This window comes from Pleurodeles waltl, chromosome 7 (assembly GCF_031143425.1).
Source record: "Pleurodeles waltl isolate 20211129_DDA chromosome 7, aPleWal1.hap1.20221129, whole genome shotgun sequence".
Classification (NCBI taxonomy): domain Eukaryota; kingdom Metazoa; phylum Chordata; class Amphibia; order Caudata; family Salamandridae; genus Pleurodeles; species Pleurodeles waltl.
Genome location: NC_090446.1, coordinates 86,361,280 through 86,375,341, shown reverse-complemented (window position 1 = coordinate 86,375,341; position 14,062 = coordinate 86,361,280). Strand labels below are relative to the sequence as shown.

Below are 14,062 nucleotides of genomic sequence, written 5' to 3'. Positions count from 1 at the left end.
AGTGGATTAATTTTATCATCATCTGGTTTGGTTATGAAACATCGTCATGTAATAACGACAATCTTCCATTGGGTCCCGACAGCTTATTTTATTTATTTATTTATTTTTTTTAATTAAAAGTCCTAGGCTCAGCCCTGATTAGCTGTGGCAGACTAGTCACGTTTAAACAAAAAGGTGTAAGGCAATTTGAAGTACCATAACAAACACACAAAAAAAGGGTATTTTTCTTAAAATAGACACCAAACAGACAAAAATCTATTGAGGAAAACCAGGATTATGAATTTTCAAAAAGGGAAGTAAAGTCATTTTAACTTTAGATGCAATAGGTTGATGTTAGCAGTCAGTAGCCAAAGAGTTGAAACACCGGTTGGAACTCTTCGAACAGCCACACTAATTGGGAGACAGTCACAGAGACTACTCAGATCCAGGAGGATAGTTACTTCCTTTTACTGTAGTCCAGCCAAGAAGTGGTTCTGATGCTGGAGATAATGCAGAGATGCAGTAAGTATGTTCCGGAGCCAATCTGATATCCCCAAGTGCCAGGGATAATCAGCCTCAAGGTCTCGATCAACCATGTTTGGGGGCAGAATTCCTCCGTACTGAATAAGGGCTAGCCCTTGGAGTCACTTCTTCCTTTCAAGCACCAGCGGAGCTCTTTTCCATGGGTGGGCAGTCCTCTGTGCAGGTCCCTTTGGTTCAGCAGGTGCAATCCATTCTTTGGTACAGCCTTTCTTTGCTGGGTCCAGAGAGCAGCAGGGTAGTCCTTCTGTCTTCTTTCCGGTCCAGCTGTAATCCAGACTGTGGTTCTGGGGTGTCATTTTTCTGCAGTCTTCTTTGGGGGAAGAGGACTCAATGGGGCAATAGCTCCCACAGGACAACCCTTCCCACTTTACATCACTTGCAGGGGTTTTGGCCACCAAATAACCGAAGGAGACCTCTCTGTATCCAAAACCAAGATGGGGCTTACCCAGCATAAAGCGACTCTCCAGCAAAACTGATTCTGCAAGGTTTCTACCTCTGGGGATGCCAGCCTGTCTACATGCACAAAGCACCGGGCTGGCAAAGGTGTGATCGTCATTTTGGAGGGGTGGGGGGGGGGGGGGGGGGGAAATAAGAGTTCCAGCAGAAACTTATTCTCCTGAAGAAGGGGACAATAGGGACAGTGCCAGGATCCCAGCAAAATCAGGGATCCTATTCCAGATTCATCCTGATAAAGAACATGGGGAAATGGAGGCCTATTAGACTTCAGGCAGCTGAACAAATTCCTGACTAAAGAAATTTAGAATGGTAGCACTCAAAGAAGTCCCCCTGATGCATCAGGAAGGAGATTTCCTGACCTCCTTGACATTTGGGATGTGTTTTGTCACATCCTCTTTCAACGAAACTACAGGAAATAGTGCTGCTCTGCCACTGAAAAGCAGTAGTATCAACTGAAGGCGCCCCCACCAACCTCCATTTGGTTTAATATCTCACTCTGGATTTCTAAAAAGTGCCTATGTACAACGTCACCAAGAATATCCATATTTGGATGGCCGACTTACCAGGGCTCGATCAACAGAAGAGCTAAGTGCTACTACAGCCGCCTGCATTAATCTTTGACCAAGTGGCCAGACACTGAAAAATCCCCATGGACAGCAGTGACAACCTCAGTTCTTTGGCGCAACCACAAATACACAGCACTGAAGCTCTGAGCCATTGCTAAGGCCCCTGACAGACAGAAACCACCAGACTGAACAAATATATTCTGGGTCCGATGTCCTCCTGCATAGGGATGATACCTTCTAGCAGGCTCAGAAAGAGACCTGTACAACAGGAGCTAGGCAAATCACTGGCAACAAGTGCACAGATATTAGTACGGCAGTCCACATCACAAGGAGACTCAGGGCGGTCCTGGTGAGGGAATTTCCCTCAAACCTCAGCACATGCCTCCCATTACAGCCTTAGGTAAGACCGCCAGAAATCTTAATATTGCCAAATGATAGCATGAGGTGTAAAGACAAAGGCAACAATGGTCCTCAAAAACCCATCTGTGGGAGTACACATAGCAGCTATCTTTACATCTGGGAGAACGGCAAACCCCGCCACAACTCTTTCACAATTAATCATAACAGTTTATGAGTGTCTTTCAGAGCATTCCCTCCTGTACAGTGTCCTGTTGTGCCTTAAGAGACTAACACTGCCAAATTATGCTTCCCCTGTAGACCAATCAATAAAGAGCATTGAAGGATTATCTGTTGGAAGACAGCACTTCTTCTAGCCGTAACATTAGCAAGAACAGAAGGAGTTGCAGGAGTTTACAGAAAATAAGCCTTTTTTCCACTCTACAAGGCACAAAAATTATACTGAAAACTAATCCCAGGGGTGAAAGATTAGCACTTTTACTTAATTCTAGGAAGTTTGGGTTGTTTCATGAGGTGGGTGTGCTACTAAAACACAATTGATGGGGCCTATGGCCATTTTTACACCGTTTGCCATTTAAAATTACCGGGTATTCTCAGCCGGACGAAAGGCAACGATTTGAACATGTGACTATCTGAAAGATACCAATACTGGATAATTTGAGATACATGTCACCAATTTCATGTACTAACAGCAATGCGGTTTGTGCTTGTTAGTTGATACGGTTTGTTTGATCTAAACTTCAGGTCCGTTTGGCAACACAGTTTTTTTGTTGCTGTCTTCACTGAGACTCGGCTAATATAGATTCATTGAATCTGAGAAATCCTCGTTAATCCGACTGGAAGAACCAAACAAGCTCAGCAAGGTGGAAAGCTCCAAACTTATAGGGTGGATAGTTTGGGAGACAGAAGATTGTTACAACCCATCCGGAGAAAAGGGTAACTGAGGCAGTGCCCGTTACACCCATCTAATATTGTTGTGTATTACAGTAAGAATATTTTTGAAAGTATGGCTTATGACAATAGACATAAGGGTCACCAATATCAATACAAGCACAAGCCGACGATTCAAACTTCAAATTCCAGAATAGATTACAAAAAAAAAAAAAAAATCGTGCCTGGAAGAATGGCTGATGCTACACGTGGACATGCAAAGAAAAATCTCAAACATGGCAGAAGTACTAACATAGTATGTTTCCAACACAGATACTACAAATGAAAAGGGCAATATGAACAGTAGACCAAATGTGTGGAGCAGTCAATCTGCATGATGGTGCTATACAAAATGCCTAGGGGGGACCCACCTTCCGCCACATTTTCAACCGAAGCTGAAGCAATACACACTCCCTCATATTCCACACCAAAGATGGTTGAACACTTTGAACAGCAATGGCTCATGCACAAGTGCTCTCATTTCTCCCTCCCCTTCTTTAACGATATATAGCTGACCTGCCCGGGATATCTCCTCACACTCATTCAAAACGCCCAGCACAATCAGCAGCACTGGTCCTCCACTAGACAGCAATCCCTTCGCTTTCATTATTCCCCCCAATAAAAACATCCCTTCGCCCCTAAACGCCCATTCCCACGGTTCCCTTCTTCCTACAGCGCTTCCAGTTTCTCCTCTGCCATTGCTCAACCTCCCCCCCAAAAAAAAAAAAAAAATACCTCTAGCTCTTCCCTATTTTTTAAAGACTTCGACAGTCCCTACATTACATACTCCTTCCCATTCTTTGGTATTTTCCCCAGCACCACCTGCTAGACTCATTACAACTTTGTCTGCCCATTCCCAGAAAGAACATCCTCATGTCTGATACAGCTATTTATTGCATGTCCTCCCCTAGCAGGACTCCGTTATTTTCTCATCTCGGACTACATGCTTTAGGCTTGATCAGCCTCTCGCTCCCTGCTTTGATTTTCTGTCCCCTCCACAGTATGTTGCCAAAGCCTACACCCCTACCTTTCAGATCTTCAATTTTCCTCAACTTACCCGGCCACCAGCCTCCAGGTTGACCAGCCCCGTCTTGTACGTCTCTGCCTCGAAAGCTTCCACTAGTTGAGTGAGAAGGTAGCAGTTCATCTTGAGAGTGTTGAGATGAGCGCTGCGATCAGCAGAGCTAAGGGTCAGGTCCTCCAAGATAGCAGGCAGCTCACTGGCATGACGAGACACCACTGGGAGGAGAGAGAGATCATACAATAACAGACATTCACCAAAGGATGACTAGCCAATGACCACCAGAAGGGGCCGTTCAGCATCAGATTACCAAAGAATTGTGATCATACCACACCAGCCATTTTCAGGCCACACCACTTTAACCCAAACTTTTGGAACTAGATATACCTTGTCTGCAGACCCAGAATCTCGGAAACCAGTTCCTTCTCTCTGAAACCTCAGGAGACAAGGAGTGGAGACTGCAGTTCATTGTCGGCCCGGCCTTACAGCGAGTGCACATAGCTCAGTATCACCCACCAAGATTACGGGCCAGTATAGAAGTTAGGGATACAGTGGCATAGCCTGTCTAGTGAGGTCACAGAAGCCACACGGTTCATCATTTAGCCTTGAACAGCGGGAGGGAGAGAAAGAATAAGAGTTGAAATCTACAAACAAACCTTTAACTAGAAGTTCCAGTGTGTCCTCCTTCAGCTCGAGGTGAATTGTTCTAAAATGACTGTGAAGGTAACAGAAAAACCAGGAGGTGACACACTGAATTACAAACCACCACATGCAATGTGATCACAGGGTAAACAAGAACACAGATTTTAAACCACCACTGTAACTAAAATAAATGATGTACCTCCAATTTCCATGACCAGCAGCAGAGCTTGAAAAATATCGAATCTAAAATAAACCTCGCAACTCCCAGCGTTCTTCATTGTTATTTCCCTTTCCTGAACACAAAGTTAACTATCTAGAAATGAATTTCCTCTCTAGTACTAAGGTCACAGAAAGGAACTTCAGTATTAATATGTTGTTCCCCCACAAAGGCTGCAAAGCTATTTAAAAAATGTCTTTGAAATAACATGTTTTTCTTTCCCTGTAATTTAAGGCAGAAGTGATCTCCTTTTTAAGGCATGTTGAAAGAGGCCCATAATGGTCTAGTCCAATATACTCAAAACGTTGTTGGGCATGGGATCTGAGACTCAGTAGTTCATTTAATCTGACGTATACCCAAGTGTTATTGGCGCTGCACTATCCAGGAGGCAATGTGTATCACTAATAACTTGCAATAAATGTTTTGGACGTTTGGTCCTCCCAGCGTTTCTCGTATATCATGGTAACTGGTTGCAGGGTTGAGAGAGGGACAGCTATTGACTTAAATATTTTTTCATATTGCACGACATGATCATAATCTAAACGAGCAAACAAAGCGAAGCTTGGGTTGATCACATCTCTAAGGTTACCTATCTGGGCTTCAACATCCTATCGTCAGACAATACTGAAACTGCTTAGTGACAAGACAATCGTCCAGTCACCCCTTTCCGTGTATTCTCTTATGATCCCTGCAGTGAAGCTCCAACCATTTTTTTTTCTGTCATCTGTGCATCACCTCAATCATATCAAGAGAAATTGGGCAGGCAAACAATTATTCCGTTTCTGAGTCCAATGACTACGGTGGAAATGCAATGGGAGCTGCAGAGGGGTGCAAAGAACCACTCACTTTTCATTAAGACTACTGATGTCACGGAACTGATTCGTAACACAGACTTTTTCTAATTTGATAATGGGTTAGCAGCTCTTGGGGAGCAGTTGATCAATGGAGTTGTTAGTTTAACCCTTTGTCCTCCAGATCCAGACCCAGGACAGAGCAGAGCATGATTCCTACGCTAAAAATCACAGCCATGCATCGGCAGTATGAATCAGAAATAAGGATAGCCTGGAGCAAACCACACTTACTGGATCACAACCCAACGCAATTCCTTTCTGTAACCATGCACTCCCGATTCAATTCAAATTTGATTTACAATGGTGAACGGCCAATCAAAGCTACACCAGCAGAATGGTCACAATGAGTGCTAAATGTCACTAGCTTTAAGCCGTTAGAACAGGCAATATTGTATCAAACTCAACAGCAGCCCATTGAACTACCTTCTAGCAGCACAGCCGGGTCTAAAACGGCGTCTTAAAAAATACATTTCCGTAGCAAGCACGCTGGAGGATGCGCAGCACAGGTGAGTACTTACTGTAGGATGCTGTAGATGGTGTCAAAATGCTCCAAGATGGCCAATGGACCAGCTCCTCTGAAGGCAGACTGAAAAGCTGAAGGGGGGAGTGATAGAAAGGTCTGTCACACTGTCAGCAGATGAACTAATGCTAACATACGAATCAAAGCCCAAACTGACTTACCGCCTAGCTGAGTGCTGAGCTGTCGGACTGGCAGCACCTCCTGCACCACATATTGATCGATGCCCCCACTGTGCAGTAGCTCCCCAAACGTCAAGGGGATATGAAATTCAAATGGCATCTCGACACCTAGGTTGAAAAGATGAACGATGCATACCAATGACTTGTCAATCCTTTTTCATCTGAATTCTTTGCTGCCCTGGGAGACCCTCTACCCTCATATGAAGGATATACAAACCCAACTAAGCCCATGGCATTGCCGACCCTCGCCCACAAGCTAATGTCAGTCAACAAAAATACCTCTGTGGTCGTTTGTGTCCCACTGCAGCTGTAGGATGACCAACTCAGCTCATTTTAACAGTCACTTCTAATGCTGCACAATAATACCACAAAGACTTCCATTCATCATACTCTCAACCCCTTTCTCAAGAGCATTTGTCAGCTTGTAATCCCTGCTTCACAGAAGTCATTCACCACCCCTGGAATTTCTTCATCCTCCAACCATAAACAATCATCTACACTGACACTTCTCCTGAGCATTCTTCTCATCTACACCTTGAATGTGACCATCAACTGAAATGTCACACAAAGTGTGCAGTTTGTTACACACGTAATCATTTTTATTGGTTCAGAAATCTATCCCACCCGGATGACTTTAGTGCTCTTTAACTCGCGCCCATTGTCCCTCGTGTAGGTGCATCTTCTTAACCCCATGCTTTTCATTATAAGATTCCATGTATGCTAATTGTGCCCTTTTAAAGGATGAGCTTACCAGACAGTGCAGCTGCCTGATATAAAATGACAGCTTTACAAGAACTTACAGTGGGTGTAAAACACACCCATTATTTACCATTGGTTGGCTTATTGCCATCTATTTGCTTGCTTCTTATTCAATGGCTTGCCCGGTTCATCTTTTATGTCCCTCCCCTGGAGCACAGGTTCTTTGTGTTCTTCAACTGTTAACATTCAGGGAAAAATATATATATATATTTTTTTTTTTTTTTTGCTTAAGCATACCATAAGACTACACGTTTTTGAAGTTGTGCCCCAACTGCGCTGCTTTCTCCCTCTAACCGTGGTGGCTTTTATCATGTCTCCCGCACACCACTTCTTGGAAGGAAGGAAGGAAGGGAATTGTCCTTCTGCTCGTACAGGAATTGTATTAGAGCTCTAAAACGGTCAGAAGGATTGTATACCAGATAATAAAATAAACGTTTAACTAAGCAATGACAAATGTAGTTGGAGCTTTATTCCACCAAGCGATTAGCCCATCACGCTGTACCAGGTGTAGCCAAAGTAATTTAATCACTAGTGCGGTCAGACAGCAGGGAGGTGATTTCACTTTGTGCAAATTACCCTTCTACTGAGACATTTACAGACTCACCTGCATCAGTGAAGAATTGCTTCTTCAAGAAGCACACAGCCTTTCAGGGTGGGAGGCCTAGATGGCTCCGACTGACTAGTAGCATTCACAAAGGCCTCCCCACAAAAGCTGCACCCAGACATTTTTTAAGTCAAGTCCACCAGGCAGTGCAACTATATAGTTGCAGGAATTCTACTGTGGGCTTACCAAGAGCTTTCAACCCATCCAGCGCATACCACTGCTTAGCTTCGTTGTCTCATTTGCTCGTTTCGACCTAATGACTTTTGCAACTTGTGTTTGTCTCTCTCCTTAAGCACAGTCTAGGTACCGCCCTTCCGACTGGTATGTCTATAGCTGCTGACTTGTAGCATTTTTTTTTTTGATTTTTTTTTTTTTTTTAAGTTTTAGCGCTCCGTGAGTGCATGTGTTTTCCAGCTACCCTCTCCTATTTCTCTCTCCCCAATCAGGCTTTTGTTGCTTTCTTGCCCGTGTGCTTGTTCCCCCTTCCCATGCTTGTTTAGCTCTCTCCCCATGTGCTCCAGCATGCCCCAAAAATGTTTTGGCAAAGCAAACAGGTCTCCAAAAAATGAAACCTATTGAGTTTTCAAAAGGGTGTTATAATATTTCTCCCCATCTCGGAAGACAATCACTTGTCATGCTTCGGTCATCTTTGGTGTAAGTTTCTCTCCCTCCCACCAACACATCGGACTAAACGCGGTCAATAAAAAGTGTCACATTGTAGGCCCAAGAAACTTTATTCATTTCTAATTACCAACAGTTTAGAATAGAAGTTCCCAACCTTTTGACTCCTGAGGACCCCCACTAAATCACTACTGGAAGCTGGGGACCCCCCCCCCAGACAAGTTGTACAATTTGAAACATTCAAATAATAATTTGTAAATATACAAACAAGTACACACCAAACATATACTTGAATTACTAAAGATATAATTATTTTATATGAAAAAATGTTAAATGGGAAGGTTGGCGCTGCATCTCGGCGACTAACTTTTCAATGTTTAGTTTTATTTAGGAAAAGCTGAATCCTTAGGTCAGATTCTACATTTTCCAAACGATTTATGTTTTTAGTTACATAAGATCTGAGAAAGCTTTTTCCACATAAATATGTGTTTATTTAATTTGTTTTATATCAGCTCATATACCAGTGTAGGGTATTGGAGCACTTTCAGGGGATTACAAGGTGTAGGATTCATGCCATCCACACTTGTAGGCATTTTCAAAGAGTGCTTGGTCACATAAAGCACAAACTCAGGATTCAGATCATGACAGTGGTTAGCATTGACTTAGGAACGTATTTCTAAGTAAGAAAACTTTTTTAGAAGCATAAGGATAACGTAAGACTGGGGGGGGGAAAAAAAAAAAAAAAATTATAATTTGAGCCATGCAGCTTTGATAGCAGTTCATAGCTCACTGTGCTAGGTTACAATTGTAACTTATGAACTGCACAGTAATGTAAGAATCTCTAACAAAAGCAGTAACCCACTGCTCTATGCACATGAAATACTGTTCTTTGCATGACACAGGTTGTTTTCAGCAGGCATAATAACCATATGCGCTACCTTACATGAGTCAAAACTGCCACTAGACTCCTGTCTCTCTCCAGCAGGTACATTAACCACCAGAGTTATATTGACGATTTTACTTTTGCCCAAAAGCTGCTTGATGCCCAAGGAACTCTGTAGTGCTTTTAAAACTGCTGCACAAATTAAGTAATAAATACAAAAACACGTGTTTGTCAAGAGGCCCCAGCTTGAGAAGTGCTTTCCTGCCGGCCCAGGCCTGCGGATCTCCTGGAAATGTGGCATGGACCGCATGGGGGGGGGGGTCCACGGACCACAGATTGGGAATCAGAGTTAGATTTTTTTTTTTATTTAAATCACCACAGCTTAACTTCCCCCCCAGATGAGCTAATAGCAACCCATAAATTTACATTTCCATTTGTTATCCCGAAATTGTGGCATGGAGTGAGCCCTCATGGACCAATACAGGACATGCCCGATTTAGGAGATATACATATATTTAGCTATTTGTCAATGGGAATGTAATACCACATGAAAGCAAACCGAATGGGTGGGCCTGTCAGCACTACCTTCTATCACAAGAGGAGTTTGTAAGTCCGGTTACCACCGAGGCTCCAACAGCCCTACTTGAACCAGAACACAAAATGTTTCACTCAAAAACATGGCGTTGTCACACATCCCTTGAGGAGCAGCCGTGGCATTATCAAACTCAATGAAATAGCCAGGAAAGTAGACCGCACCAGTCACAAAAAGCAATAGGAATAATGTTTGAATTAATCTTAGCCCCCAGGGAATTGCAAGGGCCACAAAACAGTCCAGTTTTTTTTGTGCCTATTATTGATTCCAGATAGAGACATGTTGTAGGGAAATCAGACTGGGGCTTGTTCTAGAATCTAGAGACATCCAGTCCAGTCAGCTTGGATCCATTCTAGACAGGAACATGTGCAGCACTGGATCGATTTCAGTCTTGTGACTCCTCAGTGAGATGCAGCTCAAGGCTTGCGGAATAATGAGCAAGAGAGACACTTAGAAAAATAAAGCGATGGGTGTAAAGCTTGAATTCATATCAGCCACTAATTATTTCTCTGGCCGCATTCTGGACCATCATCTTTTACCTACCATGACATCTCAGATAGACAGTCATATACAAATCTGTCTTGGGACTGCTCAAGTACTGATAATCGAGCCTGAACTTAAAGGTTGAATCCAAATCTCAGCAACGTTTCTATGCACATGCAAGTAACATTTGAGAGGCCTTGACTACCCTAACTTAGGACAAGAGAAATTCAAAGCTCTCACCTACGTCAGCAGACGGTCTGCCAACTTCATGAACTCAACAACACCCACGTGCCAGCACCATTCCGGACAATCAAATCACCACCGTAGGAAACCAGGTTTTTTGCAGGCTGTTCCCCCAATACAAACTGCATGCAGACTGTGAACACCCTGTGTGAATACATGACATGGTACACTGTGTGCCACACCCAAGTCACCGAATATATGCAAGTCATCCTTACAGAAGGCCTTACAGCCCTAAGACAGGGTGCATTATATTACATAGGAGGGCATGTCTGCATCACCCTTGGAGTGGAGAAACCACTTCCTGCACCAGCAGGCACCAACCGCGACTGCCTGGTTCCCAGTTTTGCTGACCATTGGTTCCCTGAGGGAGCAACAAGCTAGGACGAGGATCCAGAGGTGCACCCCAGTGATTTATCCAGCCCTCGAGTCACTGAGCCTGCCAGGAGCATTCCTGAACCAACAAATGGGGTACCATCACCAGTTACAAGCACAAAGGCCTGTTTGTGTTCAGCATGAACACCACAGCCCAAACTAACCTGCACTGGACATTGAGAGAGAAAACACCTCTGCACCAGAGACCTCCAGCCGAGCCCACTAAAACAGATGGCGCCCCTATGGTCCTGAGTCCACTAACAGCTGAGACCTGGGTTCCACCCCACACGTTAAAGGTCATTTTCCCTATTGACTTTAATGTGCATCGTTCAGGGGTACCACAGCTGGAAGCACCGCTACACACGGACACACCAGGGCAGGTAAACCTAAACTGTTGGTACTTTCTTGGGCCATGGACCCCTACCTACCTCAAGTCCAGAAGATGTTTGCAAGTGCCCCTACGCAGTGTATGTTTTTCCCCATTTCATAACATTACAGTGTTTGAGGGTCATGCCTCAGATCTGACTGCATTATTTACTGTACTTTGGAAAATCACTATCTCAAAAAGTACTTACCTGATCTGGGGTGTGTAAATCAATATAAAAATGTTATTTTTCTAAATTAGTTCAGAGTTTCTTCTTGAATGTGTGTCTCATTAATTGACTGTGTTAAACAAATGCTTAACACTACCCTCTGATAAGCCTAAACTGCTCACCCACACAACCACAAAAAAGAGCATTTGGGATTATTAATTTAATCCCTCTAAGCATCAACTGGACTATCTGCATGGGGTACACCTGCATTAGTTCACTTCCTACAACTACACACTCAGGGGATGCAGTAACTTTACTCTATCCACTGTGACAATATTGCACGGACAGGATTTGACTGTACTGAAACAAGCAAGACTGTAGTACTGAAACAGCATGTAAATTATGTATAAAAAAACAAATATTTGTGTACTGTTTGTAGCCAGTTGTGACGGTCTCCTGCTCTGACAGGAGGAAGGAAATGAACTGAGGTTTTATAACATTCCCGGTCTGGGTGAAAGGACCCAGGGGTGGAGCAGCAGGATGGCTATGGAGAGCAGATGACTTGCAGCAGCGTATTCTGGATCAGGTGGTCACCTGACTTCGGGTCCTGGATTGCTCAATGCAAGAAGGAAGGGGGGTGATAAACCTGTGGGGCTGGCTGAGCTCCAGACAGGGGCTACGTCACACCAGCTCAGAAAGCGGCAAGACTCCAACACCGCAGTAGAATGCGCCAGGCAAATAGCCAGGAAATGTAGCGATATTGTTAGACCTATGATCCGTAGACCCGCTCCGTTCCTATAACTCCAAGAAAAGACGTCACAGGGGCATCTTATCGTCATTCAATATATAGTTAACCTCACGCCGATGCATTCCCCATCGCAAGGGGCGTCGCTGCTTCTCTCGTGCACGAAGTTATGTCACCATCAACATATCGCATAAAGACTTCAAACAACCGCATGCAAACATCGCCACCATTCTGTGCACAACAACGACATCACTCATCCTCTCTCGCGCTACCACTTACCGCCTTCAGACACGAGCTGACGAGACCGTGTTCAAATCCGGCGCGCAGGAAGCTGAACAACGGTTCCAGGCTGAGCACGAACTTGAGGGGGAAGCCACAGCCAACCGAAAAGAGAGCGCTCGAAATACCCAATTGGATTGTTTTACCAAACCAAGGCAAGCCAATTAGAGTGGCGGCTTTGGTGTAAACCAATCACGTCCCTCGTCTATAAGACCCTTAGCGGAAGACTTTCCTGTAGGAGTGAGACGCCATTTCTTGGCCCCGCCAATCCGCACTGTCTCGCATTGAATGAATGGCGTTCTAGTTCATTTATAATTGTACATTCATGGTCTTGGCCTACCTGTAAGATGGCGGCTTCTTTATTTCTCGGATGGCGGGACCTTATCCTAAAATACTTCTTCAGCGTAAAAAAGAATGTTGCGTTTCCTGAGTCCTTATTCGTACAGGCATTGACAAAACAAAATAGTTTATTTTTATATAATATTTTAAATCGCAGGCTAGGCTCCAGAGTTTGAAAGAGAAACGCGGTGCGCACTGTTCCAGACTACGTGTTAGATACCGAGAAGCGCCGGTACCTTCCCACTTCAGTTATGTAGACCAGTTGAGACTCGTTGGTAACTCCCATCTTCAAAGAAGTTCAACACTGTGTGTGCCCATAAAAAGCAGCGAGGGTTGCTAGATTTTATTAAAAGACCCGGAGGCTCCTGTATGGCTCTTTTCTTGCACTATTTGAATAGCAGCTGAGCCAAGATAACTACAACTCCCAGCATGCTTAGATAGTACAACAACAAAATGTTGCCATAAAGAGAACATAAACAACCAATCACTTAACTCCTTGCTGCCAGGCCTTTTCCCCTCCCGTGCCGAGCCTTTTTTTTTGGCTATTTGGGGCAGTTCCGCCTAGGCCCTCATAACTTTTTGTTCACATAAGCTACCCACGCCAAATTTGCGTCCTTTTTTTCAAACATCCTAGGGATTCTAGAGGTACCCAGACTTTGTGGGTTCCCCTGAAGGAGACCAAGAAATTAACCAAATTGCAGTAAAAGTTTTGTTTTTTTTCTAAAAAAAAATGGGGAAAAAAAGCTGCAGATGGCGGCTCGTGGTTTTTCCCCTGAAAATGGCATCAACAAAGGGTTTGCGGTGGCAAGATCACCATCTTTCCAGCTTTCAGGAACAGGCAGACTTGAATTAGAAAACCCAATTTTTCAATACAATTTTGCCATTTTACTGGGACATATCCCATTTTTACTATTTTTTGTGCTTTCAGCCTCCTTCAAGTTAGTGACAAAATGGGTGAGAAACCAATGCTGGATCCCAGAAAGCTAAACATTTCTGAAAAGTAGACACAATTCTGAATTCAGCAAGGGGTCATTTGTGTAGATCCTACAAGTGTTTCCTACAGAAAATAACAGCTGGAAAAAAATAAAAATTAAATTGAGGTGAAAAAAACAGCCATTTTTGTCCATTTTTGTTTACTCTGTAACTTTTTCCTGCGATGTCAGATTTTTAAAATTAATATACCGTTCCGTCAGCTGGACTCTTCTGGTTGCGGGGATATATAAGGCTTGTAGGGTCATCAAGAACCCTAGTTACCAAGAGCCAATAAATGAGCTGCACCTTGCAATGGGTTTTCATTCTATACTGGGTATACAGCAACTCATTTGCTGAAATATAAAGAGTGAAAAAT

General features: G+C 43.8%; 1 protein-coding gene and 1 non-coding gene across 5 annotated transcripts in view; both read right to left on the bottom strand.

The window, feature by feature from the left end:
- NCAPD2 (non-SMC condensin I complex subunit D2) overlaps positions 1 to 13,127 on the bottom strand; it is an 88,178-nt gene extending 75,051 nt beyond the window's left edge. The window contains exons 1-6 of one of the 4 annotated variants that reach the window (XM_069243090.1): positions 12,376 to 12,529; positions 7,091 to 7,196; positions 6,244 to 6,369; positions 6,081 to 6,156; positions 4,509 to 4,567; positions 3,889 to 4,070 (exon numbers count right to left, since the gene is read on the bottom strand). In XM_069243090.1, coding sequence (XP_069099191.1) covers positions 3,889 to 4,070; positions 4,509 to 4,567; positions 6,081 to 6,156; positions 6,244 to 6,361 — 435 coding nt within the window. In that variant the 5' untranslated portion in view covers positions 6,362 to 6,369; positions 7,091 to 7,196; positions 12,376 to 12,529. Of the gene's footprint in view, positions 1 to 3,888; positions 4,071 to 4,508; positions 4,568 to 6,080; positions 6,157 to 6,243; positions 6,370 to 7,090; positions 7,197 to 12,206; positions 12,234 to 12,375 lie in introns of those variants that run through there. The other 3 variants (XM_069243089.1, XM_069243091.1, XM_069243092.1) reach the window with 3 other exon arrangements.
- LOC138247553 (small nucleolar RNA U85) lies at positions 4,150 to 4,456 on the bottom strand. Its single transcript, XR_011194573.1, has one exon. It is a non-coding gene; the product is annotated as a small nucleolar RNA U85 (small nucleolar RNA).
- Positions 13,128 to 14,062: the final 935 nt, after the last annotated feature.